Here is a 26,511-nt window from a genome sequence, read left to right as displayed (position 1 = left end):
CCGCCCCTTCGGCTCTTTCCGAGAGGTGCTAAAGACCAGCTCGGGGCATCCCGCTGTCCTAAGATTCTTGCGCCCTGCACACCGCCATTCTGGCCCAAAGCTGGTTTCAAGCAGGGAGGCTTTCCTGGGGCTGTAGAACCTCAAGTGGGGCTCGGCTGGAGATAAATTTCTCTTCGACTTGTACAGTTGAAGTCTCCCTGACATCCTCCTAAGATTTTCATTTTTACTGACAAGGAAAGAGAAGTAACTGACTCACCCAAAGTTTCCCCGAGATTTAAATGACCAGATTGCCCTTTGATTTCAATGCCCATTTTAGTTGTTTCCTGGGCAACGCAAACATTGAAGGCCTGACTCTAGGTCAGGTCAGTTGGTGGAAATGCCCTACAGCTAAACAGGGTAGGTGGGGGTGACACAGGTAAGAAGCTTTTACAAGGCTTCTTCTGGCAGTTGCATGCCTTCCCTCCTGGCCAGAGATCTCTCGGTACGCCTGTTCTACCACAAGAGTTTTGCACCTTCACCAACCCCACCCTACAATCCTAGGGATGGCTGGTAAGACCAGGCCAAGTTTATTAAATCTCAGGCCTGTACTGCTTTGCCTCATGGTTTTCTTATCACTCGGCCAGTGAGAATTCTACATTGCCCTGCTTGTGGTACATCTGGGACCTCTTTAGCTCTGAGCTGTCGTTCCCATAAGAAACAAAAACACTGGATAGGTTGTGTACACATAACTTCCAGACACTGAATTCCTGGCCAGAGACGGCCCTCACACTTTTCCTGGAAGTGCTGCTGAGAGGTTCATGTGAGCCAAAGCAGAAACAGTGTTAAGGTCCCTTCAACAAACTGGAACTAAAGGATACACTAGAGAGCATGGCCCAAGCCTGGTAAAGTCCTCACTCCTAGTGAAGGAAAGTGAGGACATGTAAGAGACCGACCCAATAGCTGCAGGCAAAGGGCGTCAGTCCCAGCTGGCTTGGGAGAATAGAGAACCCTAGAAAGGCAGAGATCCAGTCTCTCCCCCAACCAGGCACCCTCACAACCTATGTCCCACTCCTCTTCCCCACCAAAGACTTGTTTCTCAAGTCTGTGCCAAGGGAGAGAGCAGAGCCTGAGAAACATTTTAGAGTCCTTTTAGTTTGCAGCCACAGGGTAAATCTCCAGGCAAGTGGCTTTTTCCTGAAGTAACAGATAAAGGAATGATGTTTTCTGGAGCCCAAGAATTGTCCATTTGTGCCAAACACCCATTGTAAACAGGGCTAGCACTATAGGCATTTGCTTCTCCCCACTGGATTTGAGCAAAATTACTTGGAACTATATATAAAAATGTCATCTCATCCCTACAATATCCAATCTAAAGAAAGATGGAAGCAGCCCTGGCTAGTGTGGCTCAACGGACTGAGTGCCAGCCTGCAAACCAAAGGGTCACTGGTTCGATTCCCAGTCAGGGCACATGCCTATGTTGTGGGCCAGGTCAGGTCCCCAGTGTGGGGGGGCAAGCAGGAGGCAACCACACATTGATGTTTTTCTCTCCCTCTCTTTCTCCCTCCCTTCCTATCTAAAATAAAATCTTAAAAAAAAAAAAAAAAACAAAACATGGAAGCAGCCTAGAAAATAAGCCAGAGTCACAAATCCCAACTCCTACAAGCCTTCTATGGACCTAGCTCCTTCATAATGAAAGAGTACCAAGGCCAAAGGTATTTCTACAAGAGTCCTTGTGCCTGCAGGAGCCAAGGCTGGTTCCAGCTGCGGTCTTCACTGATTTGAGTAATTGTACGCCCAAGTGTGTCAGGCACTGTACTAGGCTAAGGGCTATAATGGTGAGCTGAAAACTCATGAGGAATTCAAAACCCTCAGAGAAGCAGGCTGTCACAACTCAGTTTAGTTCTCAGTTGCTCCTTCTCCCTGTTGAAAGGACACAGGCTGCTAACTCATGGACAAACTGGGACAGTTTGGTTTCCAAACTGGCAGGAGTTGAACCAGAAAATCTGTGAGGACCTTAAGAAGCCAGGGTCCATGTGCTTAGAACTCCTTTATGGAGAGACCGTCTCTGCTCCCAGGGTGAGCCTGGTCTGGTCCTTGTGACCTAAGGCCTTGACGCCTATTTCCCCATGTTTCAGGGCCACTAGCCGAGTACTTATGAAAATAAAATGGCGAAACCCAAATAAAAACCTTACTTTCTGTTTAATTCATTTGCCAAACACACACAGTGAAAACTTTAGTCTAACTAATTGTACAGAAAATAGAATTTGTAACCAGTAGCAAACATAACAAGATAAACCTAAGTCCCTGGCAAGCTGGATCTCCACCAGCATGTCACCTAGATCCCCTTGCAGGTGGCCTCCTGGGGAGGGAGGTCTTAGGAGGCTGAGGCACAGAACTGCCAGTCCCCATCAGAATCACAGGCTGCACCTGGGGAAGAAAAGCATGAAAAGGAGAACTGATGTCACTTGGCTCCCTTATCACTACACACAGAAGAATGTCTCTGATTGCTGGCCAACCTCAAGGTGTTGTCCTCCCAAACCCATAGTCCCTGGGCATCCCATTTGCAGCCCTAGAGGATAAGTTTCAAGTTCAGCGGTTCCTAAGCCTCTGCTTAACCAGAACCTGCAACATACACTGAGGGTGAGGTGAGGGGGAAGACAAAGTCATAACTGCTGGTGTCACCAGTGCAGAGTCCAAGGTTCCAGACATCAGGAGGAAATGAGGGTGCCAGGTAACCAGCAACAGTCCAGCTGCCCTAAGCCTCAGTACAGTCAACCAGTGTCCCAGGAAAACGGTAGTTTGCAACAACGGCCTGCAAGCCTCCTAAGCTGGCAGGGGCTGGGGAGTCCCACAGGCCACAGAGGAACCTGTTCACATTCCGTGCTTCTTACGGATGACAGCCATGGCCAGCAGTCGATCCTTCTCGCGAAGCTCTTCCCGCAGCTTGGCCTCGGTGAGACGCAGGTGGCGGATGCTGCCCTTCATCTCCTTCATTTTCACCTCCATCAGCGCCAGGATGTCCCGCTGCTCGTTCAGCTTACGCAGGAGCTCCTCCTCCGTGGTGCCTGACGACAACGAGTACGAGTGGTCGGAACCAGTATCAGGGAAGCCCTCTTCCCCGACTACCACCAACTGGGGGCCCATAGGGCACTCGGCGGCCTCCAGCCCTGCGGTGGCAGCCTCTAGCTCCGACGCGGCGGCCGCGGCGGCTGCACCCTCTGCGGCCGCGAATTCCACTTGCACCGTCAGATCGATGGGCTTCACATCTTCTCCGGTGGGAGTAGTGGGCGCCGGAGGCACGGATCCAGGAGCCTGGCTGCTGTCTACGGCGGCCTGAAGGGTGAGGAGCACAGCCGCAGAGGCAGACACCAGGTTCGGCTGCAACTGGGCGGTCTGGGCAGCGGAGGCTGACGGCGACGGAGGCGGCGGCGGCTGCTGCTGTTGTTGTTGTTGCTGCTGCTGCTGCTGTTGCTGCTGCTGCTGCCTGCGGCGGGCGGCTGCGGCCCCAGCGGGTCTGCGCGCTACCTTGCGCTCATTAACGCCGCGCAGCGGAAAGATGGTAGGGACGCGCACCGTGTAGGTCTTGCGGCCGCCCTGGAAGTGTACGCTGCAGAGACGGTGACCCGTGGTGGGCTGGAAGGTGGAGAAGCATCCACTGACGCCAGCGCGAGACACATTCTTCAGCCAGAGGCGCCGCAACTCAGCGTCCTTGGGAAACGTGTAGAAGTGCAGCGCCTTGTCCCGATGCGAGTTGTTGTAGCAGCCCGGCACGCAGCACGTAAAGCCAGGCATGGCTGCGCCGCGCGGCCCGGCCCACCGGCCTCCTGAGCCCTTCGACGGCCCGGTCGTCCACCGCCGTCCGCCCGCCCCTCGACGGGAGGCACCGCGCGAGGCCTTAGCGGCTTCTCACTAGTTTCGCCCGGCGCAGCCGCCTGACCCGGCGTCCCGTGCCCAGAATAAGCTTCCCGCCGGCCCGCGCCGCGCAGCTAGCCAGGCCGCCCGCCTGCGCTCGGGAGTCGGCCCCGGGGACGCCGCGAAGGACCGCCTGGGAAGAAGGACTACGCCCCCCACAATGCACCGCGCCAGGGGCTGCTCACTTCCGGAGTGGGGAATGCTTATTCCGGCCGCTTTCTAGGACACCGCAACAGCCCACGCACAGCAGATTCTTTGCCTGACCTGGCTCATCCAGGTGGACTAAAGAGGCGTATTCGGTTGGAACGCTGTCGCCTGGACCGCTCTTTTAAAAGACCCGAAATCCTGATGGGGGCCGGGCGGCGCGCGTTCCTCCGGCGCGCAAGCGCCTTGGGATACGCCTCCCGGAAACTACAGGTCCCGTAATGCCCTGCGCTGAACTCGTCGGCTCTGGTCTGGAGTGCCGCCTAAGGGAGAGGTCAGGTTACTGCTGACCAGGATTTGGGCGGTGGTGATGCATTCCTGTGGGAGTAGGGTCGGGGGATCTGGGCCTCAGTACCCCTAAAGACGTTAGGATCCTTTTATTCTTCGTTGGGGACTTTCCCCATACTCAGTCACTGCTTGCGTTGATTTACGTACTTACTGACCGAAACATCGTGACCAGTAGGCGCCTACTGTGTGCCGGGCACAGTGCCAGGAGTTTGGAACCTTACAGGAGCCAGACCCATCACGCCCGACCACCTAGAAGGATGAGGACCCGGCTTTTGGATAATAGATATGAATGCACGCGAATGAATGTCTAATACAGAAATAAACGCTCCGCAGGAATGAACTAGACCGAGGAGAAAATGGGAAGTAGAGGCCCAGGAAGAAAAAAACGAGGAAAAGTTAGGATGGGGAGGAGTAGCTAGTTCTTGCACCGGAAACCAGCCCATAAAAGCAAGAAAAAGCTACGCTCTGCTCTTAAAATGCTTAGAAGGGGGCGGCCGGGGTAGGAGAAGCCGCTGGAAGGTAGCAAACTGAGCCATGTTAAAAAATGTGGGATTTTAATCTGCAGGTGACTGAGAGCTGTTAAAAGGTGTTAAACAAGAGGATGGACAGGAGTTTAACAAGGAACTTCCCTCCTCCCTCGACTTCTGTGGGAAAAATGTTTAAAAGGGCAAGAGAAGCTGTGGAAAAACCGGAGAGGAGGCCAGGCAGTCGTCCGGGGGAATTACCTGCAAGCTAATTTTCCCTTGGGAAGTTCCCCCTTTGTCCTACTTCATGCTCTTCACCTTTCTCCTGACTTTTCCTCCTCGGTTTTTTTTTGTTGTTGTTGTTTTTTCTCTCCTGATTACAGACCACGGGTATGAAATTGAAGCCTAGTATATATTATTTGTAATTATTTAATATAAAACAAAATAGATTGGGCATTTAAAAGCTCATAAAAGAAAATAACATTCCAAGCTAACTTTTTTAGTTTCTTCTTTTTTATTATGAAAGGAACCCATATCTGAAATGTAGAAAAATACAGGACAATGGGGGAAAAAATGGGTTTCACAGACCCATTACAGGAGAATGTACCATCACTCCTGGCCTATGCAGCTGATGTCCCCAGCTTAAATTCCTTCAAATTCAGAAATGCATTCTCTGGTATGTGTAGCCAAAGTGAAAGATGTGCATTCATTTGTACAATGGTAATACGAATATACGTTTTGTTATGGTGAAATGTTTATAAAATGTGTGTAGTAGAGATAAAATTCAGCAAAAGCTTATTGCATATGTTACGTATTTTCAGTGTCATACAGTTACTGATATGGTTCTACTCCTACCTGTCTCAAGGCCTACCTTGCTCAAAAAATATTGGTGAGAGGACAAATTGATATAATTTCTTTATACACACAACGTTGAAGATTATGCTTGATAAAACTCTACTTTCTAGTACATAAAATTACCTCTTATCTACACTCAATCTTCTGCACTTGAAACATACCTGGAAATGCATGGCTTTCTCCCCACCCCACTGCCCTGCCTACCCTTTACCCTGTCACCTCTGAGAAAGGCAAAAACCTGTCACAGGTCTCCCTAATTCCAGTCTTGCCTCTCCTACATTATTGTTGTCCATGTGGCTGCCAAAGAAAATATGATTACGTAATGTCTCTGCTTAAATTCCACCAGTGGCCCATTGCATTTATAGCAGTGTCCAAAGTTCTTTCCAGATCCTGCGAGGCCTTACATGGTCTGGCCCTTGCCAATCTCTCACCCCTTGCCTCATTTCAGGAGCCCAGCATTTTTTTTAAAACAAGTAGTAAATACAAAGTTTAATCAATTATGTAAATGCATGGAATAATACTGTGCAAAAAGTAAGTTCAGTTCGTGTCTCAAACTTTTGAAAAGATTTTTTTTTCATATTATCCAGTTCAAGGCTTTACAATAAATAAGTAAATAGAAATAAGTAAATTATTTCCATGGTGACCATGGAAATGTGTCTGCAAAGGGCTGGCAAGTTCAGTGAGATAACACAGAGATCAGATCTTAATGACAAGAAATCTTGAGTGGCTCAGTGGGTTGAGTGCTGGCCGGATCGATTCCCAGTCAGGGCACGTGCCAGGTCCCCAGTTGGGGGTGTGCAAGAGGCAACCACACACTGAGGTATCTCGCTCTCTTTCTTTTCTCCCTTCCCCTTTCTCTAAAAATAAATAAAATCTTTTTAAAAAGGAAATATTGATATGCTTTTTCTCTGCAATTCTCTTTGAGAAGCAAAAATCTAATTTTTTTATTGATTTATTTTCATAAACAGCGAGAGGAAGGAAGAAACATCAATTTGTAGTTCCACTTATGTATTCATTGGTTAATGATGTGCCCTGACTAGGGGGTCGAACCCAAAACCTTAGTGTATTGGGATGCTCTAACCAACTGAGCTACCTGGTCAGGGCAAGAATCTAATTTTTTTCTTTGCTTTATTTTTTAACTCAAGCGCAGATATGCCCGTGGATATTCAAATAACTCTACTACACCTGATTTTAGAGCAAAAAGGAGAACAAGTTGGGAGGCTCAGAACTCAAGTTCTACATCAGAGCCCATGAACATTTAAGGTGGGAGGGGGCATCAATTGGTGAAAAATATGGTAAGAGAGTCGCCAGCATTAACAGAACTTTTGAGAGGGGATTTCATCTCGAAATTGCGCTTATTCTGACTAATCAATCACACACAGCCCACTAGCCTCCAAGCCTTGCAAACTGGTCTCTTTTGATAACGAGCCTACGGAGTGGTCTTTACAAATGCAAATCTGGCCAAATCACTTGTAGGATGAGATTGTTTTTCCCTCCCCCAAGCGTGTTGCTTTACCTTCAGAGAGCCAGAGAGGAATGAGAGGTATTAACAGTGAGCACCAAGGGGGATAGAGAGGTGGGTAGAGGGGGAGAAAGGTGGGGGGGGGGAATGGGGGGCATCTGTAATAGTGCCAACAATAAAAAAAAATAAAGTAAGCTCTGATCGTTGTGGCTTAGGTAGTTGGGCATCATCCTGCAAACTGAAAGGTCGGGGCTTTGATTCCTAGCATACCCCAGCATTCCTAGCCTAGGTTGCAGTTCGTTCTGACTGGGTGCCTATGAGAGGCATCCCATCAATGTTTCTCTCTCAACACTGACGTTTCTCTCTCCCTCCCCCTCTCTCTAAAAGTAAATAAATAAAATCTTCAAAAGAATTTTATAAAAAAATTAAATAATAGGTTTTATTTTAAAAAGTGACCACCATTGATGGCCTGACTTCATATGTATCAAATCCTGAGTTAAACATCACCTCATTGACTCATTACAAGCCCGTTATTAGGTGGGTATCATCCTCAATTTACCTAAAAGGAAACCAAGCTTCGATTGTTTGCACACATTCGCCCAGGCTCACTCCCTGGTAAAACCGACTCCACTCTCAGCGTTTGCAGTCACCTTTGTACACGCCCCGGAACACGGGGAGGTAGAGCTAAAACTGCAGTTCCCGTGGAGCTGTGCGGCAGCCTCGCGAGAGTAGGCTTAAATGCGACGGCGGGAAGTCGGCGGTCGCCGCTACCCTAAACAGTTGGGAAGCGAACCTCTGAAACGATGGCGGACGGCAACATCCCTGACAGCGAGCCTACGACGCGCACGCTGCTGCGGCGCGTGCTGGATACAGAGGACCCGCACACCCCGCGGCGCCCCCAAAGGACTCGGGCTAGGTATGTGAGGGCACTACCCGAAGCCCGTGAGCAACCGGAGGGACTGGCGGGTGGGGTCTCGGTGTGATCCAGCTCTGACCCAGTTTGGAGAAGGACACTGAATCTCAGAGAGTTGCAGAGCCCAAGACTCTGAAAACTGGTTCCACGTCCATAGATGGACTCGGGTCATTTGTTCGTGCCCCAACCCCCAGAACTCCAGGCCGCCAGGTCTCGGGACTAGGGTTCAACAATGCTCGCGTTTTTAGGTGGTCCGCCTCTGGAAGTGAAGGATAGGCGTTCAGAATCCTGCCTTCTGCCCTGTTCTCTAGGCCACTTTACCCCAAACCAGCCCAGAGTATGTCAAGGAATCTGCTCTGAACTGCCTCCCAGATGGTCCCTCCTTTCCCTGCACATTCAATCCTACTGTCCTTGTAGTTCCCAGCTGGGAGATGGGAGAGGAGCTGGGGAGCACAGCCTGGGCAGAAGTCGGGAGGCAGGAACTGGAAAGGTTCTTTGCTAGGCAACATGAATTTGGCCTGACTTGGTGGTGGGAGTGTCTGAGAGGGAAAGCTGGTGAGCTCCTGGTGCAGAGGGTGTAGAAGTTGGCATCTGCCAGACTGGGGCAGTGCAGTTCCTTTATAGGCAATGGAAAGCCATGCATTACAGCAGAGGTTTTCGACCAATGTTAATGAGGTGGGAGCTGTGCTCTGGGAACATTTGCTTGGTTCTGGAATCTGAGAGAGATTGGACTGGAGAGACTAGGGCTGGAGAGATCCATGTATGTGGAGGTTGCTGTCAGACCCTGAGAAGTACTTAGAAGGTTTAAAAATATTTAAATGTTTCTGGGATTATTTTAATGTCTGGAATGGATACTCTTCCAATGACTTCTCTTGTCAGTGTGACTAACCCCTATTTCTGCCAAAGTCATCTCGGTAAACTTCCTCAGCTCCTCTCTGTGACTGGGTCATCATATTCTCTCTATTCCCATACCCCTTGGGCTCCTTTCCAGCCACAACCCTAGTGACATAGAGCTGGGAACAGGCTATGGGAAGGACAGTGGTTTCTGGGTCCCTGGCACGGAGGGGAAAAGTCTTCAGGCCAAGATCCCTGATGAAGACACGTCTCTGCACCCTCTAGTTCCCCCTTCCTACACAATTCTCAGAGCTGCTGGTCTTTAACAGTGCCCAGAGAGCCCTGCTTGAAACACCTTTCTCTATGAGGCTGAGGAGCCAAAGAAAGACTACTGCCAGGCGGCGTTCCCGTGGAGCCAGGGTAAGTGCCCAACTCACTGACCACTATAGGACTCTGGCTGCCTTCAGGGGGCCCCAAGGTCTAACTCTGTTCTGGAGCCCACCTAGAGGGAATTCCAAGGCAAAGGAATAGACTGTTTGCTTGGTGCTTTTGCCCAAAGTCTATTGGCAGATTGGCCCACATTCAAACCAGTGGACGTCTGAAGGAACAGACACCCCGAACTCTGCTTGAGAATATTCTACTAACTGGTAAGTGAGCACTGGTCTGCTGATCAGAGTCAGGCATCGACCCATGGTATCCCTCATTCAGGGCAGGGAGCCCTGCCAGTCCCACCCTCTTCTTATTTCTACAGCACCGGAATCTTCCATGGTCGTGCCAGAGTCAGTGGTGAAGCCAGTGCCAGCCCCACAGGTGATCCAGTCCTCCAGCCGGGAAAGCAGTCGGGGCAGGTGCATGGTGAATTCTTTCCCTTTGGGGTTGGGAAGCCTGTTGGTGGTCCCAAAAGCTGTATTTGGGCTTTCTGGCCTGTCTGAGATTAGCTCCATCCTTATAGCCTGGAGCTACAGCTTCCTGAACTCAAACCCCCCACAACCCTGGCTCCAAGTCTGCTGACTTTTGGCAAGAGGAAGCAGAGGCTGAGATTGTCAGTGTTTCAGCAAGGAGTGGACCAGGGACTGCCTCCCTCCCCAGGTGAGGCCCTGCGCAACACCCATGGCCATCCTCTCGCGCCTGTCCTCTGTAGAAGCTTAGGCGGTCTGAGAGAAGACTATCATGAGCCTGGGTAACTTACAGTTCTTTCTCTTTAGGTCCTCTTACAGAACCTCGTGGGAATGCTGGTGTCTCCTCCCTCGCCAGGTGCTGTTGCCTGTTCTGGGGATTGGGGGGAAAGGGCAGACTAGAATGGATTCTGGCCATACTGCTCCCTGCCAGTGTTAGCATCACAGCATGGTAGCCGTGTTCTAAAAGATGAGAGCACAAGGGCGGGTGGAGAAACGGGTAGGGGGCTAGGCCTTAGGTAGCTGACTTTCTTTTATGCCTCTTCTCTGTACCAGCTCCCTCAACCTGGCCTTTGCCACACCTCCCCCGCCACAATCAGTGCAGAGGCCTGGTTTGGCCCGCAGACCTCCTACACGCCGAGCTGTAGATATGGGTGCATTTTTGCAGGATCTGCAAAGTACCTCTGTGGCCTTGGCTCTTCCAGGTGAGGTTGAGATTTCCCTCTTCCAGCCTGTGGGGAAAGCTCTCCCCACATGACAGATAGGAGGTGCTACTGTGTTCAGGGTTGCTCCCCTCTTCATTGGGTCAAGGACAGTGAACAAATCTGGCCAGTAGGTGTATAAGGAGTTTCTGCTTTCTTTCCATAAGGTGCCATTGTCTTGGTAGCTCCTTGTCCTAGTCCCTCAGGGTCTTCCAGGACCCCATATCCTTGAGGAGCTACAAGGCTATGGGTAGGAAAGGGGTGGCTGGAGCTTCCTGGGAGGTTGAAAGGGGCCAAGTATCAGGATCAGCTGGCCAGTCAAACTGACCTGGGAACCTGATACCAGAAGACAAGTCACCAGGGCAAGAGGAGGGTTTCAAGGAGAGGGAGAAGTCGAGAGTGGAGGCATGGGTGGGCAGTTTGGGTGGGGCAAGCAGTGAAGCCTGGAAATGCCAGCTTAGCAGGAAGGTAAGCAAGAAGAGCTGTATTAGAGAGGTAAGAGTGCTATGTAGTCTTCTCTCTCGGAAGGCTACTTGGTGCAGACTTATGGGGCCCATGTATGGCTAAGCCCTGGTGACCAGGTAGCAGCAGGTAGGCCAGGAGTACACTGAGTGCCATCTGGCCCTTGATCTCCAGGTGACAGCCTCAGAACTCCTGTTGCTACCCTGCCAATAGACACCGTGTTGGAGGACACCCAGCCCTTCTCCCAGCCTTTGATTGGCCGTTCCCCCAGGGCACACCACTCCCTCCCCTGCCCTTCTTTCTTTGCTGAGAGGACTGTTGGTCGCAGGACATGGAGCAGTGGGCCTGGGCTGCAGAACGACAGTGAGTATGTGAGGCAGGTGGCCTGGAGCCAAGCAAAGCTCGGACAAGAGTTGGTACTGGTAGTTTTCTCTCCTCAGGACCCATGAGTCCCCTCAGTCCCATAGCCGTTAATTTCTCCTCCATCCAAGTGTAGAGTCAGCGTGTGGCCATGAGACTCCAAACCAGTACCCTGGGGCTGCCTCTGGCCTCTCCTTGATAGCCTCGGCTAGGTTTTACTACTCCATCCTCACACTTTTCAGGGCTACAGCCTTGGGCTACTGCTTCTGCAGCCTGTATTCTCTGCCCTTGATTCAGGTCCTGGCAAACCAGCCCAACTTTTGGTAGGAAAGGCAGAGGAGGTTGATGCCCTTGCCATGGGCTTCCCACACACCAGCGATAGTAGCTCTGGAGAAGATGGACTGCAGCCCTTATGGGCTGGAGTTGGCGAGGAGGCAGAGGAAGTGATGGAAGAAAGCTTGAGCGTAAGTGACATGGAGGAGGCAGCAGGAGCACAGGGATCTGCCAGAGCAGAAGAGCCTGAGAGACACGAAGAAGGGATAGAAGCAGAGGCATCCTGGGGGGCCACTGAGGCCAAGGAGCCAGAAAGATCTTCAAGGGATAAGGACACTACTGGTAGGACAGGTAAAGGGCCCAGTGCGGGGATCAGGGGGTGAGTGGGTAAGTGACAGTCCCTGGCCTTGGAGGAGAGCCTTACCTGTTGTTTTTTTTTTCCCTGGGTTGTTTTTTGAGCACAGATAGTGTTAGGAGACTCTGAGGTGCCCCTTGCTTGGCTGGCCAGAGCTAGATGGGGCCCTCGATGAACAGGACAAGGAGGCTGTGGGCCTTCAGGGTTGTGTGAAATGGTTAGGCCTGAGCCCCTGTAATCCTGTCCTTTCTCTACAGGAAGTCCAGAGTTGACCTCCACCACCCTAGAGTTTCAGCAGGCCAGGCAACTCGAGTTTCTTGAGCCAGCCCCACCGACTAGCACTGCAAGATCCTGTGACCCTGTTCCACATGGGCCTCTTGGGAGAGGGCAGGCACTGAGGTTGGCATTGGGCACCACCTGGTTATCCCTGTTCCTACTGGTATGCAGATGATTACCCAGCAAAGCACCTTAGGTGGGCTGGGTGGGACTCACTGAGAGCACATCATCCTGTGTCTGCCTCCAGGGGCTCAGAGGAGCCTGGGTAGTGGGAAGTGGCTAGGTCAGAGATGGTTTCCTAGAGGAGGCTTAGCAGAATCAGACATGTAACAATGGGATAAGGGGAGGGATGTCCATGCTGAGGCCTAAGGGTCATGGGTCTGAGCAAATACCAGTTTGTATGATGAGGCTAGACTGGGACATTCATTGGGTCTAGACTGTGGAGGGTCAGGTCCCCAAGGAAAGACAAGGCATCTACGTGGCCCCTGTTCCCATTCTCCCCCCAGCAGATGGTTAGAGCTATTGGCCCAGGTTAGTTAAGGAGCACAAGGGCCCCAGTCTTGGCAGGAGCCAGCAAGATTTATCTTTGATTAGGGGCCTTTTCAGGCAGCAGTCCATTCCTGCTCCCAGCTTGTCTTCAGAGCCTCTATCAGCCAGGCGTCCTCCCAGGGCCCGAACTGCTGGCCCCAGACTCCGTCAAGATCCTTACAAGACCGGACTGAGCCACTATGCTAAGCTTTTCAGCTTCTATGCTAAAATGCCCATGGAGAAGGCGGCTCTTGAGATGGTGGAGAAGTGGTGAGTCCTGGACCCTGGGGTGGGGAGAAGAGCTCCTCAGATCATGAATAGTCTGTTCACTCTCTTCTACCCCAACCTTCTTGGCAGCCTGGACAAGTATTTTCAACATCTTTGTGATGACCTGGAGGTATTTGCTGCTCATGCTGGCCGCAAGACTGTGAGGCCAGAGGACCTGGAGCTGCTGATGCGACGGTAAGTGGGTGGAAGCAGGGAGGTTCTGGTTGTGGGAATGCTGATGCTGATGTTGACTACGTCTCTGTCCTGTTCTGCTGCAGGCAGGGCCTGGTCACCGACCAAGTCTCCCTGCACGTGCTTGTGGAACGGCACCTGCCCCTGCAGTACCGGCAGCTCCTCATCCCTTGTGCATTCAGTGGCAACGCTGTCTTCCCTGCTCAGTAGTAGACAGGCCTTGACACCTGTCCTGTCCCCACTGGGGGCCCCTTGGCCCCACATACTCTTCCAGGTCTCCTCCCCACGCCCTACCATCAATAAAGTGTCACAAACATAATATGCTGTGTTTTGATACATATCCTGGAGGCAGAGACCGGCCCCCTCCCCTTGACTCCCTTGCATAACCTGGAGAATAGCACGGGTTCAGACAAACAATTTTATACTGAATGTCAGGGGTTAGCTGCTCACAGTGGCCCTAGCTTGTAGGCTCCTGCTCCCGAGGCCCCCTGCGCCTGATGTCAATCATCTGAAGCCGTACCAGAACAGTCTGGAGTTTCATCACAATTTCCTCTTCCTTTTCCTCACTCTCCTCTGGCAGTTCTGTCAGAGGGAACTGGAAGGCCTGGCTCAAATAGCTGTTCAGGGTCTGCTTGTCCAGGCTGGAATCAATGCTCGTCAGGGCCTCACGTACCTTGGGTAAGGTCACTTCTTCATAGCTACCCCACAAGAAAAGAGAGAGATAAGGCCTTGATACTGCCCACAATCCTGCACCCCAGACTCCAAGATGCCTTCTGGCAGGCTTGAGCAATATGTAGTGCCCAGCAACAAGCTCAGTACATAGGGAGACCAGGGGCTTAAGATGCCACCCTGTGGCCCAGCCTGTGGAACTCTCCTATAGCTAAGTGGGCTTAAGGGCCCCAGGGTCACTCACAGTTCCAGGCCCAGTTCCTGCTTTAGCTCCTGTAAATACTCATCCTTTTCATCTACGTACTGTTCCCACAGCATCCGCACAAAGGGCGTACTCTGGCCCTCCTCATCCTGGGAGGGACCGTAAAACAGGGTGGTGGCACATGTACTAGGACCTAGCAGAGGCTAGGGTAGGACTAGGCAAGTTCCTGGACCCCCACCCACCCACCTCCATAAACAATGAGTGGTAGCTGAGCAAGTCTGCATTGCTGCTATTGAAATGCCAGCCTGCTGCCTCCATCAGCTCCTGAATTCTCTCTTCGTTCTTGAAGGAGAAGGCGCTCCTAAGGACAGTGCTGTAGGGAGACACCAGGGCCTGGCTGAGGCCTGTCCACGCATCTGCCTGCACCCTTTCTCCAGCCCTACTAGCACACAAAAGTAGCCAGCATTAAGGCTGTGGCCCTTCCCACCGGGTTCTCTGTTCCCCTGCACATCTGGGAGCCTGGCCAGAGGACATGATGGGCAGGAGTTGGAGGGAGCCTGGCCAGCCTCTCACCTGAACTGCTCCATAGTTAGTAGCCCTTCATTCTGACTGTCAGCATTTGTCATCTCCTTCAGCAGCTGTGATACCGTCTCCTTGTGCTTGACATAAACACTTTCGCTCATCTGCAGGCGGGAGGGAAGCAATGACTGACTTGTCCCTTCTTGGAGCAGTAGAGACAGAGCTGATCCTGTGTTGGGGGAAAAGGGTGGGGAGCCAGACCCAAGCTCACTTTTTCCATCAAGATTGTATAGAACTGAGTCATGATCTCATTGGAGTGGAAGAGCTTAATATTTTCAAAAATGGTGTAAGCCCATGCCATGGCATCAGCAGGCCCAAAGCGACGCTCCAGGAAACTGAAGAAGAAATCTGAGAACTTCTCTTTCTGCAGGGTAGGGGAAGATTGCTTCGTTAGCCATCCTACAGTTGGGTGGCCCTCCACCCTGCTCCCTAGCACCTCGAGGGAACCCCCTCAGAGGACTCTGGAGGCTACACCTGGCCAGAATGGCTGGTGAGGTCTGACCTGCTCCTCAGCAAGACGTTCCTTCCAGGCATCCTTGAGCAGGTTTACCACATCCTTCTTTGTTGGCTTCTTGTTCTCCACAAGGCCATCAAACCGAAGGAAAGTGGGGATGGATTCCGCATAGCCCTGGAAGGGAGAATGTCAGCTCCTCACTGAGCTCACCTGTGGCCCCACCTCAAGCAGGGCAGAGCCCCAGAGGGTTCCCCCAAAACCTCAAGTCTCAACAGCAAGGCCTGGCCATTCTGACTCTGGCCACAAGCCTTCTGAGCCCAGGGACTACTCTACCAGACCAGGGAAGAAGTCTTTCTCCCGGAGCAGCATCTCGCCAATCTCTTCCAGGAGCACATCCACAAGCTGGTCACTGTTCTTGCCCTCGGCCAGCATGTGCCAGCGATCTGAGCCCCCAGCCACCACACCTGCAAGTGGAGGGAGGATGCTGAAGTCCGGACCACACACTTGAGCAATCCTTGGGACCCCATCTACCTTCAATGGCCATCATTACTTTCACACTTGGTCCAATCAGGCCGTGGTGTGGAGGTGCGCTGGATCTCCTGCAGCTCAGAACAAAACTGGTCCCGCTCCTTTACTGTGCTCATGTGCAACTGCAGCAGTATCTCATGCTCCTTGCGGACCTCTTCATAGTCGTCCCTCAGGCTGTCCAGCTGTGGGCAAGGTGATTGGTTCTTGCTACCCACCTGCATGGCCCTGCCCTACCCTGTCTGGTCTGCCTGCCCCCCAGCACCTGCTCTTGAAGATCCTTGTTGGTCTTCTCCTGCATTTCAAAGTCCCTCCTGGGCACCACATCTCCAAAATTGGCCTTCATGGTGTTGAGCTCCATCTGCGTGCGTGCCAGGTCTTGCCGGGCCATCTTCAGAGCTAGTGTTAACTTCACGGGGTCCTCTCCCCAAATGCCTACCAGGGGGCATCCCAGCCTGAATCACCCTGGCTCTGGGGCCGATAGCCCAGGGCAGGGTTAGAGTGTCCCTCAGGGTATATCCCAGGTCTTTCTGCTCTCCCTGCTTGGGAACCCCTGGGCCTTTCCCCACAGTGCTACCAGCCTATGGCTGAGGACTTAAACAGAGAAGCCCAGGACAAGGGGTACCAGGTCTGTCCTGCCCTTAGGGACAATTTCTGCCTCAGCTGCCAGAAATTCTTTCCTACTTAAACAATGAGTCTATGATTCTCAGTCCAGCTCAGAAGAGCCACAGATCCAGGTGGCAGCTGGAACATTTCCCACCATGAATGGTCACGAAAAGAGCAGATGTTAGGAGAGTTGAACAAATCAGGGTGAGTAGTGGCGGCAACTCCTCTCCAGCACCTCCTCAAGGGAGAGAAACCCACCTCCGGCTTACCTGGGGACTGAGCGAGGGACATGTCTTCTCGCTGGTACCGTAGCTCATTCAGGTCTGCAATGAGAATCTTGCGGGCATCTCGTTCGCTGAGGTAGCGCAGGTACTCCTCAGCCAAGTTCTTCCTCAGTTTGGCCACCTGTTGGGGAGGTGGCTGCATGGTCAGGAATGTCTATGGACCCCTGTATGCAGCTAGTCACCACAGGGGATGGGATGTATGCAGGGTGGCCCCATCGAGGCCTGGGAATGAGAAAGCTAGAGGAAGAGGGAGACTGGCTGTTCCTGAGAGTCAGCAAAGTGCCCGCGTGTCCTGTGGAGAAAGTCTGGCAGCAAAGGGGCAGGACTCTGCTGGCGTCTGGGGCCATGTTGAGCCAGTGCTGAGTCCAGGCAGAGTGTGGGGATAGCAGGGGCTCCAGGGAGGTGATGGCTCAGTATGTCATTCCAGGCAGAAGAGTGGCGGGAGTTAGGGGGTTACCTCGGCGCCCAAGGCCTAGAGCCACCCTGGGATGGCAGGGATTCAGGGAGTTGGTCACCACGCTGTCCCCTTTCACCTCGCTCTGCAACGAGATCTTCTCCTCATTCTTTTTGTCAATGAGTTTTAGCAAATTCATCTTCTCTTTCTTCAGCAGAGAGATTTCAGATCTCTCCTCAGCCCTCATGGCCAGGATCCTTTCATTGCATTCCTCATTCACAGTGACAAGCTTGGCCTTTAGGGGTTCCAGAGCCCGAATCTTCTCCCTCTGGTGGGCTAAGCAGGGACAGGTGGGAGAGACCCTTTGAGGCCATGGAGAACAACCAGGAGACACTGATCCTAAGGTCACAGTGAGTGGCTACATCCCTTACAAACTCCAGGAATCTACTCCTCCCTCATTCAAAGCATTGGCCTTGCTTAAGGCCTTCTCGCATTTGCTTTTAAACCAAGGGCATAGTCCAGATGAGGACCAGGGTCTCACCTATTCCTTTTCTCCCTAGAGCCTTTAGTCTTGCATGCACCATGCCTGGCACCTCACGAGCCTGGTTGGGGGGAGCCTCCTTACTTCACAGAGGCACTTCCTCTGTCCTGGGCTCACTCTCAACAGAAAAGATGCTCTATTTCCCACAGATACTGCCTCACCATGTTTCCCAAGGATAGGTGGTCAGGGGCCCTATCTCAGGACAGTGGAAGCATAAAGGCTAAGCAGGTCTTGGTGACCTCAAGGCTCAGTTAGTAGCTGTCCCCGTGCTGCTGCAGAGCCCCAGAAAGTCAGAGTAGGATCCTCTCTGCCTCTTCCAGTCTGGGTCCAGGCAGCTAGGCTGCAGTCTTACCCAGCATCACCTCATATGCATTCTTGATGGAGGATAGCAAGGGCTTGTATGTTTTGAAGTCCTCTATGAAGAACTCAAAGATCTCTCTGTAAGGCTGGCAAGAAAAGGGAAACTGTCACCTCCTGACCTATACCTGCCACCCTCAGTGGGATCTGAGTTTTTCTTTTTCTTTTTAAAATTATTTTATTGTTGTTCAATTACAAGCATCTTGCATTCTCCCCCCCCCCACCACCACTACTCCTCCCTGAGTTTTTCTTTACTTGGCTTAGTAGTATTGTAGCATGAAGCTGCCAGGCAACCCACATTCAAATAAATGCCCCAGGCACCACCCAGGTGTCTCACAGAGCCAGGGACCTGAGGGGCAGCTCTTTCTCTCAACTGCTGTCCAGAGCCCTCTCCTGGTGCTGTCTCTGATACCTGACAGATGACCTGGGTCAGGACTTCCCCTCTCTACCTGAGCCCTATCTCTGGCTCTCCAGGAAGCCAGTCTCTTAAATCAGTCCTGAGTTTGAATCCCAGCCCCACCACTTCATAACCGTATGCGTTAGCTGAGCTTCTGCTTTCTTGTCGGGGAGGTGATTTCAGCCTGTGAGCTCTTATACAAGGCCCTGTCCAGGACTTGGCACTCAGATGGTGCTCAGCAAATGCCTTTGTCAGTGACTAAGTCAGAAGTGAGGGATTCCCCATTATCATTCCCATTTTAGTAGGGATTTGGTGATTCCCTCCCTAATATGTACCAGGATCTAGGTTGCATCTAGATTTCTCTCTTTTTATGTGTCTGGGCTAAGTTCCTGGAGATTGGGGCTATTTTCACTGGGATGTGGACACTGTAGGACCCCTGCTTGCCCAGCACCAGGATTCAGGCTCCACTCACTGATATCCAATGATCCAAGGTGGGCACTAGGGACCACAACTGAAGAGAAACAGCACCCAGTCCACCTGACTCAGGTAAGGAAACTCAAGCCTCAGGAGAGCTTTGGTTCCATGCTGGCAGCCTTCCCTGCTCACAGGAAAAGCTTTGTCATAGAATATGGTTCTCTTACCAGGAAGGAGAACCCAAAAGAGCTGGGACAAGCTGCTTTCTCCTGAAGGTCTGAAGTGCTCACTCCTAGGGAGTAAAGTTTCCTCCCATCCACTCCCTTCCCTCCCTACAATAATTCTGTGGCTCTGACCTGCAGCCTCAGCTCCTGGGCAGAATCTGTGCTCAGGTCCAGCAGGAGGAGCTCCTTGCGTAGGTAGTTCTCTAGCTGCTCCAGATACCTCGGCTTGGTAATGCCCAGGGACTGCCGCTGCCAGCTACTGCAGGGGGTGGTGGGCTGTTGTGATGGGCACCCCAGGAGGCCCTAACATCCTTGGTCTGGGGCAGCACACACCCCTGCACTGTCTCTGAGCCCAATGTGGGGTTTGTACCAGCCCATCCACCATCCAGCTGACCCTGGCTTACCCTGTTCTCTTCCAGTGGATATCTGAACAGGGCTTTCGATTATGCAGAATGGTCTGGCCACTGGTGTATGTGGGCCATGGGGACAGGTGGCCGCCAATGGAAGACTGACAAAAAGACTGCAGGAAGGTACAGGTGGGATTACCATGATAACACTCCTCCCCTTCCTGCTTTTCCTCTCCATCCTCCTTCCTCCACTTGTGATTATTTACTCCAACACCTCTCTCTCTTTTTTAAAAAAGATTTTATTTATTTATTTTTAGAGGGGAAGGGAAGGAGAAAGAGAAGGAGAGAAACATCAGTTGGTTGCCTCTTGCTCTCCCCAACTGGGGACCCGGCTCGCAACCCAGGTATGTGCCCTGATGGGGAATCAAACCAGCAATCTTTCAGTCCAAAGGCCAGTGCTCAATTCACTGAGTTATACCTGCCAGGGCTATACTGTATTCTTATAATAAAGTAAGGTAGAGAGGAAAAATATTAAGAAGATGAAAGGTTTGCCCTGGCCAGTATGGCTGAGTTGGTTGGGTGTTGTCCCAGAAACTGAAAGGTCATGGGTTCAATTCCCAGTGGGGGCACGTGTCTGGGTTGCAGGTTCAGTCCTCAGTGGGGGCAACCAATCAATGTTTCTCTCCATCTTTTCTCCCTCCCTTCCCCTTTATCTAAAGAAGTACCTCATTGGGTGAAGAAGAAAGAAAGAAAAAGAGAAGGAGAGAGAGAGAGAGAGGGAGAGGGAGGGAGGGAGGAAGACAGAGAGAGAGAAAGGAAAAAGAAAGAAAGAAAGAAAGAAAGAAAGAAAGAAAGAAAGAAAGAAAGAAAGAAAGAAAGAAAGAAAGAAAGAAGAGAAAAAGGAAGGATGAAAGGAAGGAGGGAGGGAGGGGAGAAGGAAGTAAGGAAAGAAGAAAGTCAAAGATTTGTCTGTGAGTTTTTTCAAACTGGTGCAAATCTCTAAAAATTTTCCAATATATTTATTTATTGAAAAAAACCCGCACATCAGTGGACCTATGCACGTCACACCCACGTGGTTCGGCCGTCCGCTGCACCTTGCGCTTGCTGATACAATGCAGTGAAAATAGCAACTGAAAAAATATACATATACCTCTAAAAAATTTGACCACTTAGAAATTTAAAAATAAATTCATATTTTTCCTGACCCTTTTTGTAAAAACTGATTTTTTAGAGGGAGAGAGAAAGGGAGAGAGGGGGAGAGAAACATCAATTTGTTGTCCCACTGCTTCTGCATTCATTGGTTGATTCCTGTGTGCCCCGACTGGGGATCAAACCACAACTGTGGCACATTGGGATGGTGCTCTACGCAACAGAGCTACCTGCCAGGACTTCCCGACCCATTTATTACTTACAATAAAAATACAAAATGTTACAGAAATGTTAAAATTACATGTTCAAAATGTTTGGGACACGATCAGAGAAGCACTCACAGGTATTTATTTTAATTGCTTAAATTTCTTTTCCTGTTAAAAAGAAAGGCTTAAGACTGGTTGCTTGAGAAGAAAAAGAACTATAAATAATAAATTAAAAATAAATAGGAAACGAGTAGAAATAGACAAACTGGAAAAATGAGAAATGAAAAATTCTGGCTAAACTTAAAAGTCAAGCCAGAAAAAGAGTTTTTGTTTTGTTTTGTTTTAAAGACTATCAAAATTGATGTGATTCTTAGGGAAGGCCTCAGCAAGCTGGTGGTTGGGAGGTGAAACCCGGAAGGGCGGCCTAGTGGGTGGATGGTGGGTGGGGACGGCAGGAAGGAACAATGCCCCCTGGTGGTTGAGCGCAGCATAGCGGCCACCACAGGGAAGATAGGGAGCAGAACAGCTTGGCCACAGGTCCACTGAGTAGGTGGCAGCTGAGGGGGATCTGGGAGTGGACACCTAAAATCACTGGGTCTTGCTGGGCCATGGCTGTAGTTGGTATCCTCAAAGGGTCCACATTTTAAACACGATTTTATTTATTTATTTTTTAGAGAGGGGAAGGGAGGGAGAGAGGGAGAGAAACATTAATATGTGGTTGCCTCATGTGCACCCCCCACTGGGGACTTGGCCTGCAACCCATGCATGTGCTCTAGACTGGGAATTGAACTGGTGACCCTCAAAGAGTTCATATTACCCCACTTCACCTCCTTGGAGTCAGGGTCCACATGTTGGAGGTCCCCAACCTCACATCCATGTGCCCCCAAACCCTCCACACAAGACATACTCACACAAGGAAAACCACCACACAGCCCACAGGGCTTCACTGTGAGCTGGAGTTCTGTTTGCTCAGATGTGTTCTTTTCATCTGTGAGATCTGGATAAGGGCTGTAAATCTTGTATCAACAAAAGCCCTAAATTACTTAGTAAGACAGCATTCATTTTTACACAAAAACTTTAAAGAAGAGGAACGGAGGAAGGAACTTTCCTGAGGCTGGTAAAGAGCCTTTACTCCTAATGCAGAGCCCACAATGCAATGAAAGAGCATCCCTGCCTTCACACACCTCCTCGCAGCATTTATGGGGCACATTACCAGACACTCAAGAATGCTATCAGGCACTTGGGTCATAAAGACAAAACGCCACAGCCCTGAAGGACCTCAGCAAATCTGGTGGGACCATCCCTGTATCTAGCACAGTGCCTGACACATGGCAGGCTGGATGAAGAAATGAAGTCCATAGCCCTAGCCGGGTAGCTCGGTTGGTTACAGCATAGTCCCGATATGCCGAGGTTGCAGGTTTGATATCTTGTCAAGAGCATATCCAAGAAGAAACCAACGAATGCACAACTAAGTGGAACAACAAATCGACCTCTCCCTCTCTCTCTCTCTCTGCCTCTAAAATAAATTTTACAAAAAAGACGAAGAAATGAGGTCCACTCCAGAATGCTGAGTTGCAGGTAAGGGATATCCATGGGTGCAGGCTGAGTCTTTCTCTGCTGGGGAGTCTGGGCTGAGGTGTGGCAAGTGTGCGCATTCTCACCTCAAAGCCTGGTGGCCTTGGCCTCTGTGAGCTACTCTCCCCTGATGGGAGAAACCGTTTGATGGGGCATGTTTCAGGTGGGCGGTGTTTTTGTATTGCAGAGAGGGGAAGCAGGTAAGATCTGGGGACTGACATCTGGGATTCCAAAAGGACATCGCCACTAACCAGTGTCTTCCGTTTCTGAGAAAGCTTGCGTTCCTGTTGTTCCTGTTGCTGAGTATTGTTGGTTTCTGTGACGGAGGAGTCATCTATGGTCACTCCTAAAGGCCGCAGGTGTGTTCTGCACAGAGAAGGGGAAGAAAATGGTGGGTGACGGAGCCCTCGGGGGGGGGAGTACTTCTGCCCTTTCCAGATCTACAAGACATGACCTCCTCTGATCACAGAGCCAGGTTCTGGGTCTTTCCAGTGCTGCCTCCAGATTTCCAGTGATGCTGCCAACAAGCTCCTGGCCCTGAGCCCAACCCGTTTCCTACATTCCCAGAAACCTTCTCGTCACCAGAGTCTCACCAACTCCTGCTGTGGTATTATACCCTCACCATGAACCCAGAGAACCCTGTGGACCTATACTTCCACTCAGTGTTCCACTGTGGCTGAGACGAGTTTCATGTATGTGATTGGCACACTCCGGGGTGTGATAAGAAAGGCAGGTGCTATATAGGACAAGAAGAACAGGGTCTGGGGTCTACAAGCCAGGAATCTCAACCCTACACTTATTGGCTGATAGGGCCTGGCGGGTGCCATCTGTGGTTCCAACAGAATCCCCCTTGGGCAAATCATTTAACCTCCCTAAGCCCAGTTTCCTCCAAAGGAAATGGAGACAATTCTTGCTTTTCCTATCTTACAAAGTGGTGAAGCTTAAAAAAGAGCAAAAGAGATATGCAAAAATAGGCTGTAAACTGTAAGGAGCTGCACAGTTAATTATGCCAGCAGGATGGGAGAAGAGTGGGTTCTAAGAAGGTCTTTAACCCCTAGGCCTCTCGGGAGAGCCATCCTTGCTCCAGCTAGGAAGGCATTTCCGGGAGGAAGTCCTCAGAGAGAGCTGCATGTGAATAGCAGATCTAGGTGAAAGAAAAGGAAGAAGTAATTCCAGCCATGCATGGTGTGGAGGAGGGGTGACTTATGCGGTCAGATAGACTCCTGCCTTCATTCCTCTTGCTAGCTGGTGACCTTGGGCATGTGGTTTAACCTCTGATACTCGGTGTCTTTGTCCATAAAAGTGAGAGTAGGACTATTCAAACTCCAGGGAAGTTGAAAGCAGTCAAGTGATCCCAGTTGGGAAACCCTGCCCCACAGGGTTTCTCAGTCCTACTCCATGGAGCAGTGACACCCCAAACTCCAATCTCCACCGTCTCTAAACCGAGCGAGTGTGAGCAAACCATGCCGAATAAGCAGCTGGTGTGGAAGAGGAAGGGTTTTGCTCGGATGTTCATGACTTTGAGACAGAATACAGCAGATCAACACTTCTGTTGGGTTAAATCAATACCTTCCTGTCAAGATTAATCAACTTCCCAAACTGTTTTTCTTACTTCTGGTGGAGCTACCACGTACAGAAAGGTAAGCAAGAAGATTCTGGGGAACTCTCCAAATTCTGAGAAGTTGTCAAGTGGAAAAGCTCAGTATGTAACAGATGTTCATTTGAATGGCAAAGGAGACAACAGTCAAAAACACACTTGCAAATAATAGTAATTTAAAAAACACCTGGTAGAGACTATATACTTATCCAAGAAGCTTAGGATGCTCCTTTAATATTTTATTTTTATTTTTTATTTTTACTGGATTTATTGGGGTGACATTGGTTAATAAAATTACATAGGTTTCAGAGGTACAATTCTATAATACATCATCTGCATATCATATTATGTGTTCACTACCCCAAGTTCCTTCCATATTATATTAAATATTTCACACCAATTCTCAGGGGGAGCAGGAAACAGACATCTATATTTCTACTTTAAAGGTGGAGAGAATGGAGTTATTTAAATAACAGTAGACAGTGAGGTTGCCAGGGGATAATTATGTCCTAGTACTGAGTGAACTCAAGTGCTGAGTTCCACCCACCAAGCCACTGTGCCCAGAATGTGAGGATGAAAGGAGAAAGCCGATGGGGAAGAGAATCCTGCCCCAGGGAAATGCACAATGCAAAGGCCCCTTTTAGAGGGTCCTCCTGACGTACTGATAGCACTAAATTCTGGCCTATCCCTCATTATGCTGACTCTGCTCTGTGAGGAGCTGGAGGAGGACACCCTCCCCTGTGCCTCTAAGGCAAACAGTGAACCTGGCTCAATGTACATCATCACATATTGGTGAAGGAAGAACATGGACAGGTTTTGTATTGCCACCAAATTCAACCTCAGCGATTACATTATGCTTCCTTCTTGAAACACATGGGAACTCTTTCTGAGTCTGTTTCATATACTTTTCAAACATGGCTGCCATTTCCCAAATCATGCCTGGCTGGGTAACAGCACTCAAGCTTACTGTCTGGTTCTTGTAGATTCATCTTAGCTTTGGATCAAATAATCAAATTGGCACTTAATTTCCTGACTTTTACAGGCTTTCCCTGTCAAGGCAGCAGACCTTGAAGAATTAAGAGTTTAGGTGAGATCAGGTTTTTACTTTGGGAATGAGTAGAAGGGGGGAAACTACAGTCATTCAACATTTATGGGATGCCTGCTATATGCAAAGGCTATGATGAGAACGTCACATATTCTGCCTAAATGTTCCCAACACTGTTTGTGGTGTGGGCTGCCTTCATCCCCATGTATGAGATAGAGAAGCAGAGGCCTGGAACTTTAAGGGCCTTCTCTGAGATCCCAAAGCTAGAAAAGTATTTAGCCAAAATTTTTGTTTGAATCTATATACTTCGTGGCTTCCCAGGCTAATTTTCTTTTCTTTTTCTTTTTAAAGATTTTATTTATTTATTTATTTTTAAATTAATTAATTTATTTTTATTCAGTTACAATTGTCTGCATTTTCTCCCCTTCCCTCCACCCCACCCCATATTTATTTATTTTTAGAGAGAGTGGTAGAGAGGGAGAAAGAGAGGGAGAGAAACATCAATGTGTGGTTGCTTCTTACACGCCCCCCACCGGAGACCTGGCCCGCAACCCAGGCATGTGCCCTGACTGGGAATCGAACCGGCAACCCTTTGGTTTGAAGGCTGGCACTCAATGCACTGAGCCACACCAGCCAGGGCTCCAGGCTAATTTTCAATCCCCAGAGGCTACACCTCTGAATACAGGCAGGAGCTACCCTGAAGCTGTGGCATCTGCCTGATCTGCTTGGAGTCTGCCAGCAATTTGACAAGTATCTTTGTCATAAGCAATAGGTGAATAGGGAGTTTATCAAAGAACTCAGGTTCGGTCTCACACGGCTGGATTCAAATCCTAGCTCCATCACTTACAAACATATGTAAAACACATGATCCCTCCAGGCTTCTCTTCTATTTATTCATTTGTAAGATGATGATATTACTACCTCATAGAGTTGTTGTGAGGGTTAAGTGTGGAATATAAAGCACTTGTCACATAACATACACTCAATACAAACAAGCTAGCTGTTACTGAAGACCAAGAACGCCTGTCCTTTTCCTAGCACACGTAACGTCCTCACTGGGCTGGCAATTCATCCGAGATTCTAATTGTTTCTGCACCACCGATATATGGTGCTGGAGCCCCAGACCAATGGACAGAGGCGGGAGGTGCAGAGGTCCGGATCACGTACCATTTTCTTTTTCTGTATTTAAGCCTTCCTCTCCGCCCTCAGCCCGGCCAGCGCCTACCTGGACGTGGTCGCGAAGCTGGAGCTCGGTGGCTCAGGAGAGGCCATGACTCTCCTACAGCCGGCACCCGCGGCCTGTGAAGCTGAGGTAGTGTACAGTCCGTCGCCATGGAGACAGGGCCCCAGCAGCCCAATGGCGAGGGCGGGGTCAGAGTTGTGTCACGCCCCCGTGTCCCTTGCCCGCGGCTCGGAGGAAGGCAATATAGCAAAAGTGGGCTCCGACCTGAGAGCGGGGTACCCTTATAATCAATTACTACAGCAGATTTGACCCTAGCTACCAGAACCGAAGCAGAGGGCTAAGCGGAGGCCATGGGGGGAGTGACCTAAACTTAGGGGCCCGAGCCGCGTTGCTAGCGGGAATGGTAGTTTTCAGTGTCCCAAAGTTTAGGCTGAACGCGGTTATGGCCGGGCAGGTTTGTACTACAACTCCCAAAGTTCCTCACCAGCCCGCGTTGATCCGCCTCTGTAGAGCTCTGCATTGTGGGATATAGAGTTCGAAAT

At 50.5% G+C, this 26,511-nt stretch overlaps 3 protein-coding genes across 12 annotated transcripts; 1 reads left to right on the top strand and 2 right to left on the bottom strand.

The window, feature by feature from the left end:
- Positions 1–2,159: 2,159 nt before the first annotated feature.
- THAP11 (THAP domain containing 11) lies at positions 2,160–4,049 on the bottom strand. The gene has a single exon (XM_045192007.2). It carries the CDS (start codon positions 3,769–3,771, stop codon positions 2,851–2,853), a length of 921 nt encoding a protein of 306 aa, XP_045047942.2. The 5' UTR covers positions 3,772–4,049; the 3' UTR covers positions 2,160–2,850.
- Positions 4,050–7,803: 3,754 nt separating this feature from the next.
- Positions 7,804–13,520, top strand: CENPT (centromere protein T). Of its 4 annotated transcripts, none has more exons than XM_045191943.3 (13): positions 7,804–8,080; positions 9,241–9,331; positions 9,471–9,558; positions 9,663–9,759; positions 9,864–10,000; positions 10,117–10,165; positions 10,363–10,511; positions 11,145–11,333; positions 11,628–11,954; positions 12,216–12,357; positions 12,841–13,032; positions 13,120–13,224; positions 13,308–13,520. In XM_045191943.3, exons 1-13 carry the CDS (start codon positions 7,968–7,970, stop codon positions 13,429–13,431), a joined length of 1,803 nt encoding a protein of 600 aa, XP_045047878.2. In that variant the 5' UTR covers positions 7,804–7,967; the 3' UTR covers positions 13,432–13,520. The 4 variants fall into 4 exon arrangements, with proteins under 4 accessions (XP_045047878.2, XP_045047879.2, XP_045047880.2 ...); XM_045191944.3 differs by having other exon boundaries at positions 7,805–8,080; positions 12,865–13,032; XM_045191942.3 differs by having other exon boundaries at positions 7,806–8,080; positions 12,829–13,032.
- TSNAXIP1 (translin associated factor X interacting protein 1) lies at positions 13,486–26,297 on the bottom strand. Of its 7 annotated transcripts, XM_024555881.3 has the most exons (16): positions 26,012–26,169; positions 22,396–22,510; positions 19,272–19,387; positions 19,000–19,126; positions 17,828–17,921; positions 17,074–17,270; positions 16,526–16,661; positions 15,916–16,085; positions 15,676–15,835; positions 15,459–15,589; positions 15,174–15,299; positions 14,883–15,035; positions 14,666–14,775; positions 14,339–14,465; positions 14,135–14,241; positions 13,486–13,919 (listed from the first exon to the last, which is right to left on the bottom strand). In XM_024555881.3, the coding sequence occupies exons 1-16, from the start codon at positions 26,056–26,058 to the stop codon at positions 13,679–13,681; spliced, it is 2,157 nt and encodes a 718-aa protein (XP_024411649.2). In that variant the 5' UTR covers positions 26,059–26,169; the 3' UTR covers positions 13,486–13,678. The 7 variants fall into 7 exon arrangements, with proteins under 7 accessions (XP_024411649.2, XP_045047872.2, XP_053771363.1 ...); XM_045191937.2 differs by lacking the exon at positions 19,272–19,387 and having other exon boundaries at positions 26,012–26,296; XM_053915388.1 differs by lacking the exon at positions 19,272–19,387 and having other exon boundaries at positions 25,954–26,043.
- Between the last annotated feature and the right edge of the window lie 214 nt (positions 26,298–26,511).

The sequence above is a fragment of the Desmodus rotundus genome, chromosome 12 (assembly GCF_022682495.2).
Source record: "Desmodus rotundus isolate HL8 chromosome 12, HLdesRot8A.1, whole genome shotgun sequence".
NCBI classification, from domain to species: domain Eukaryota; kingdom Metazoa; phylum Chordata; class Mammalia; order Chiroptera; family Phyllostomidae; genus Desmodus; species Desmodus rotundus.
This window is presented reverse-complemented; position numbering and strand designations above follow the sequence as displayed.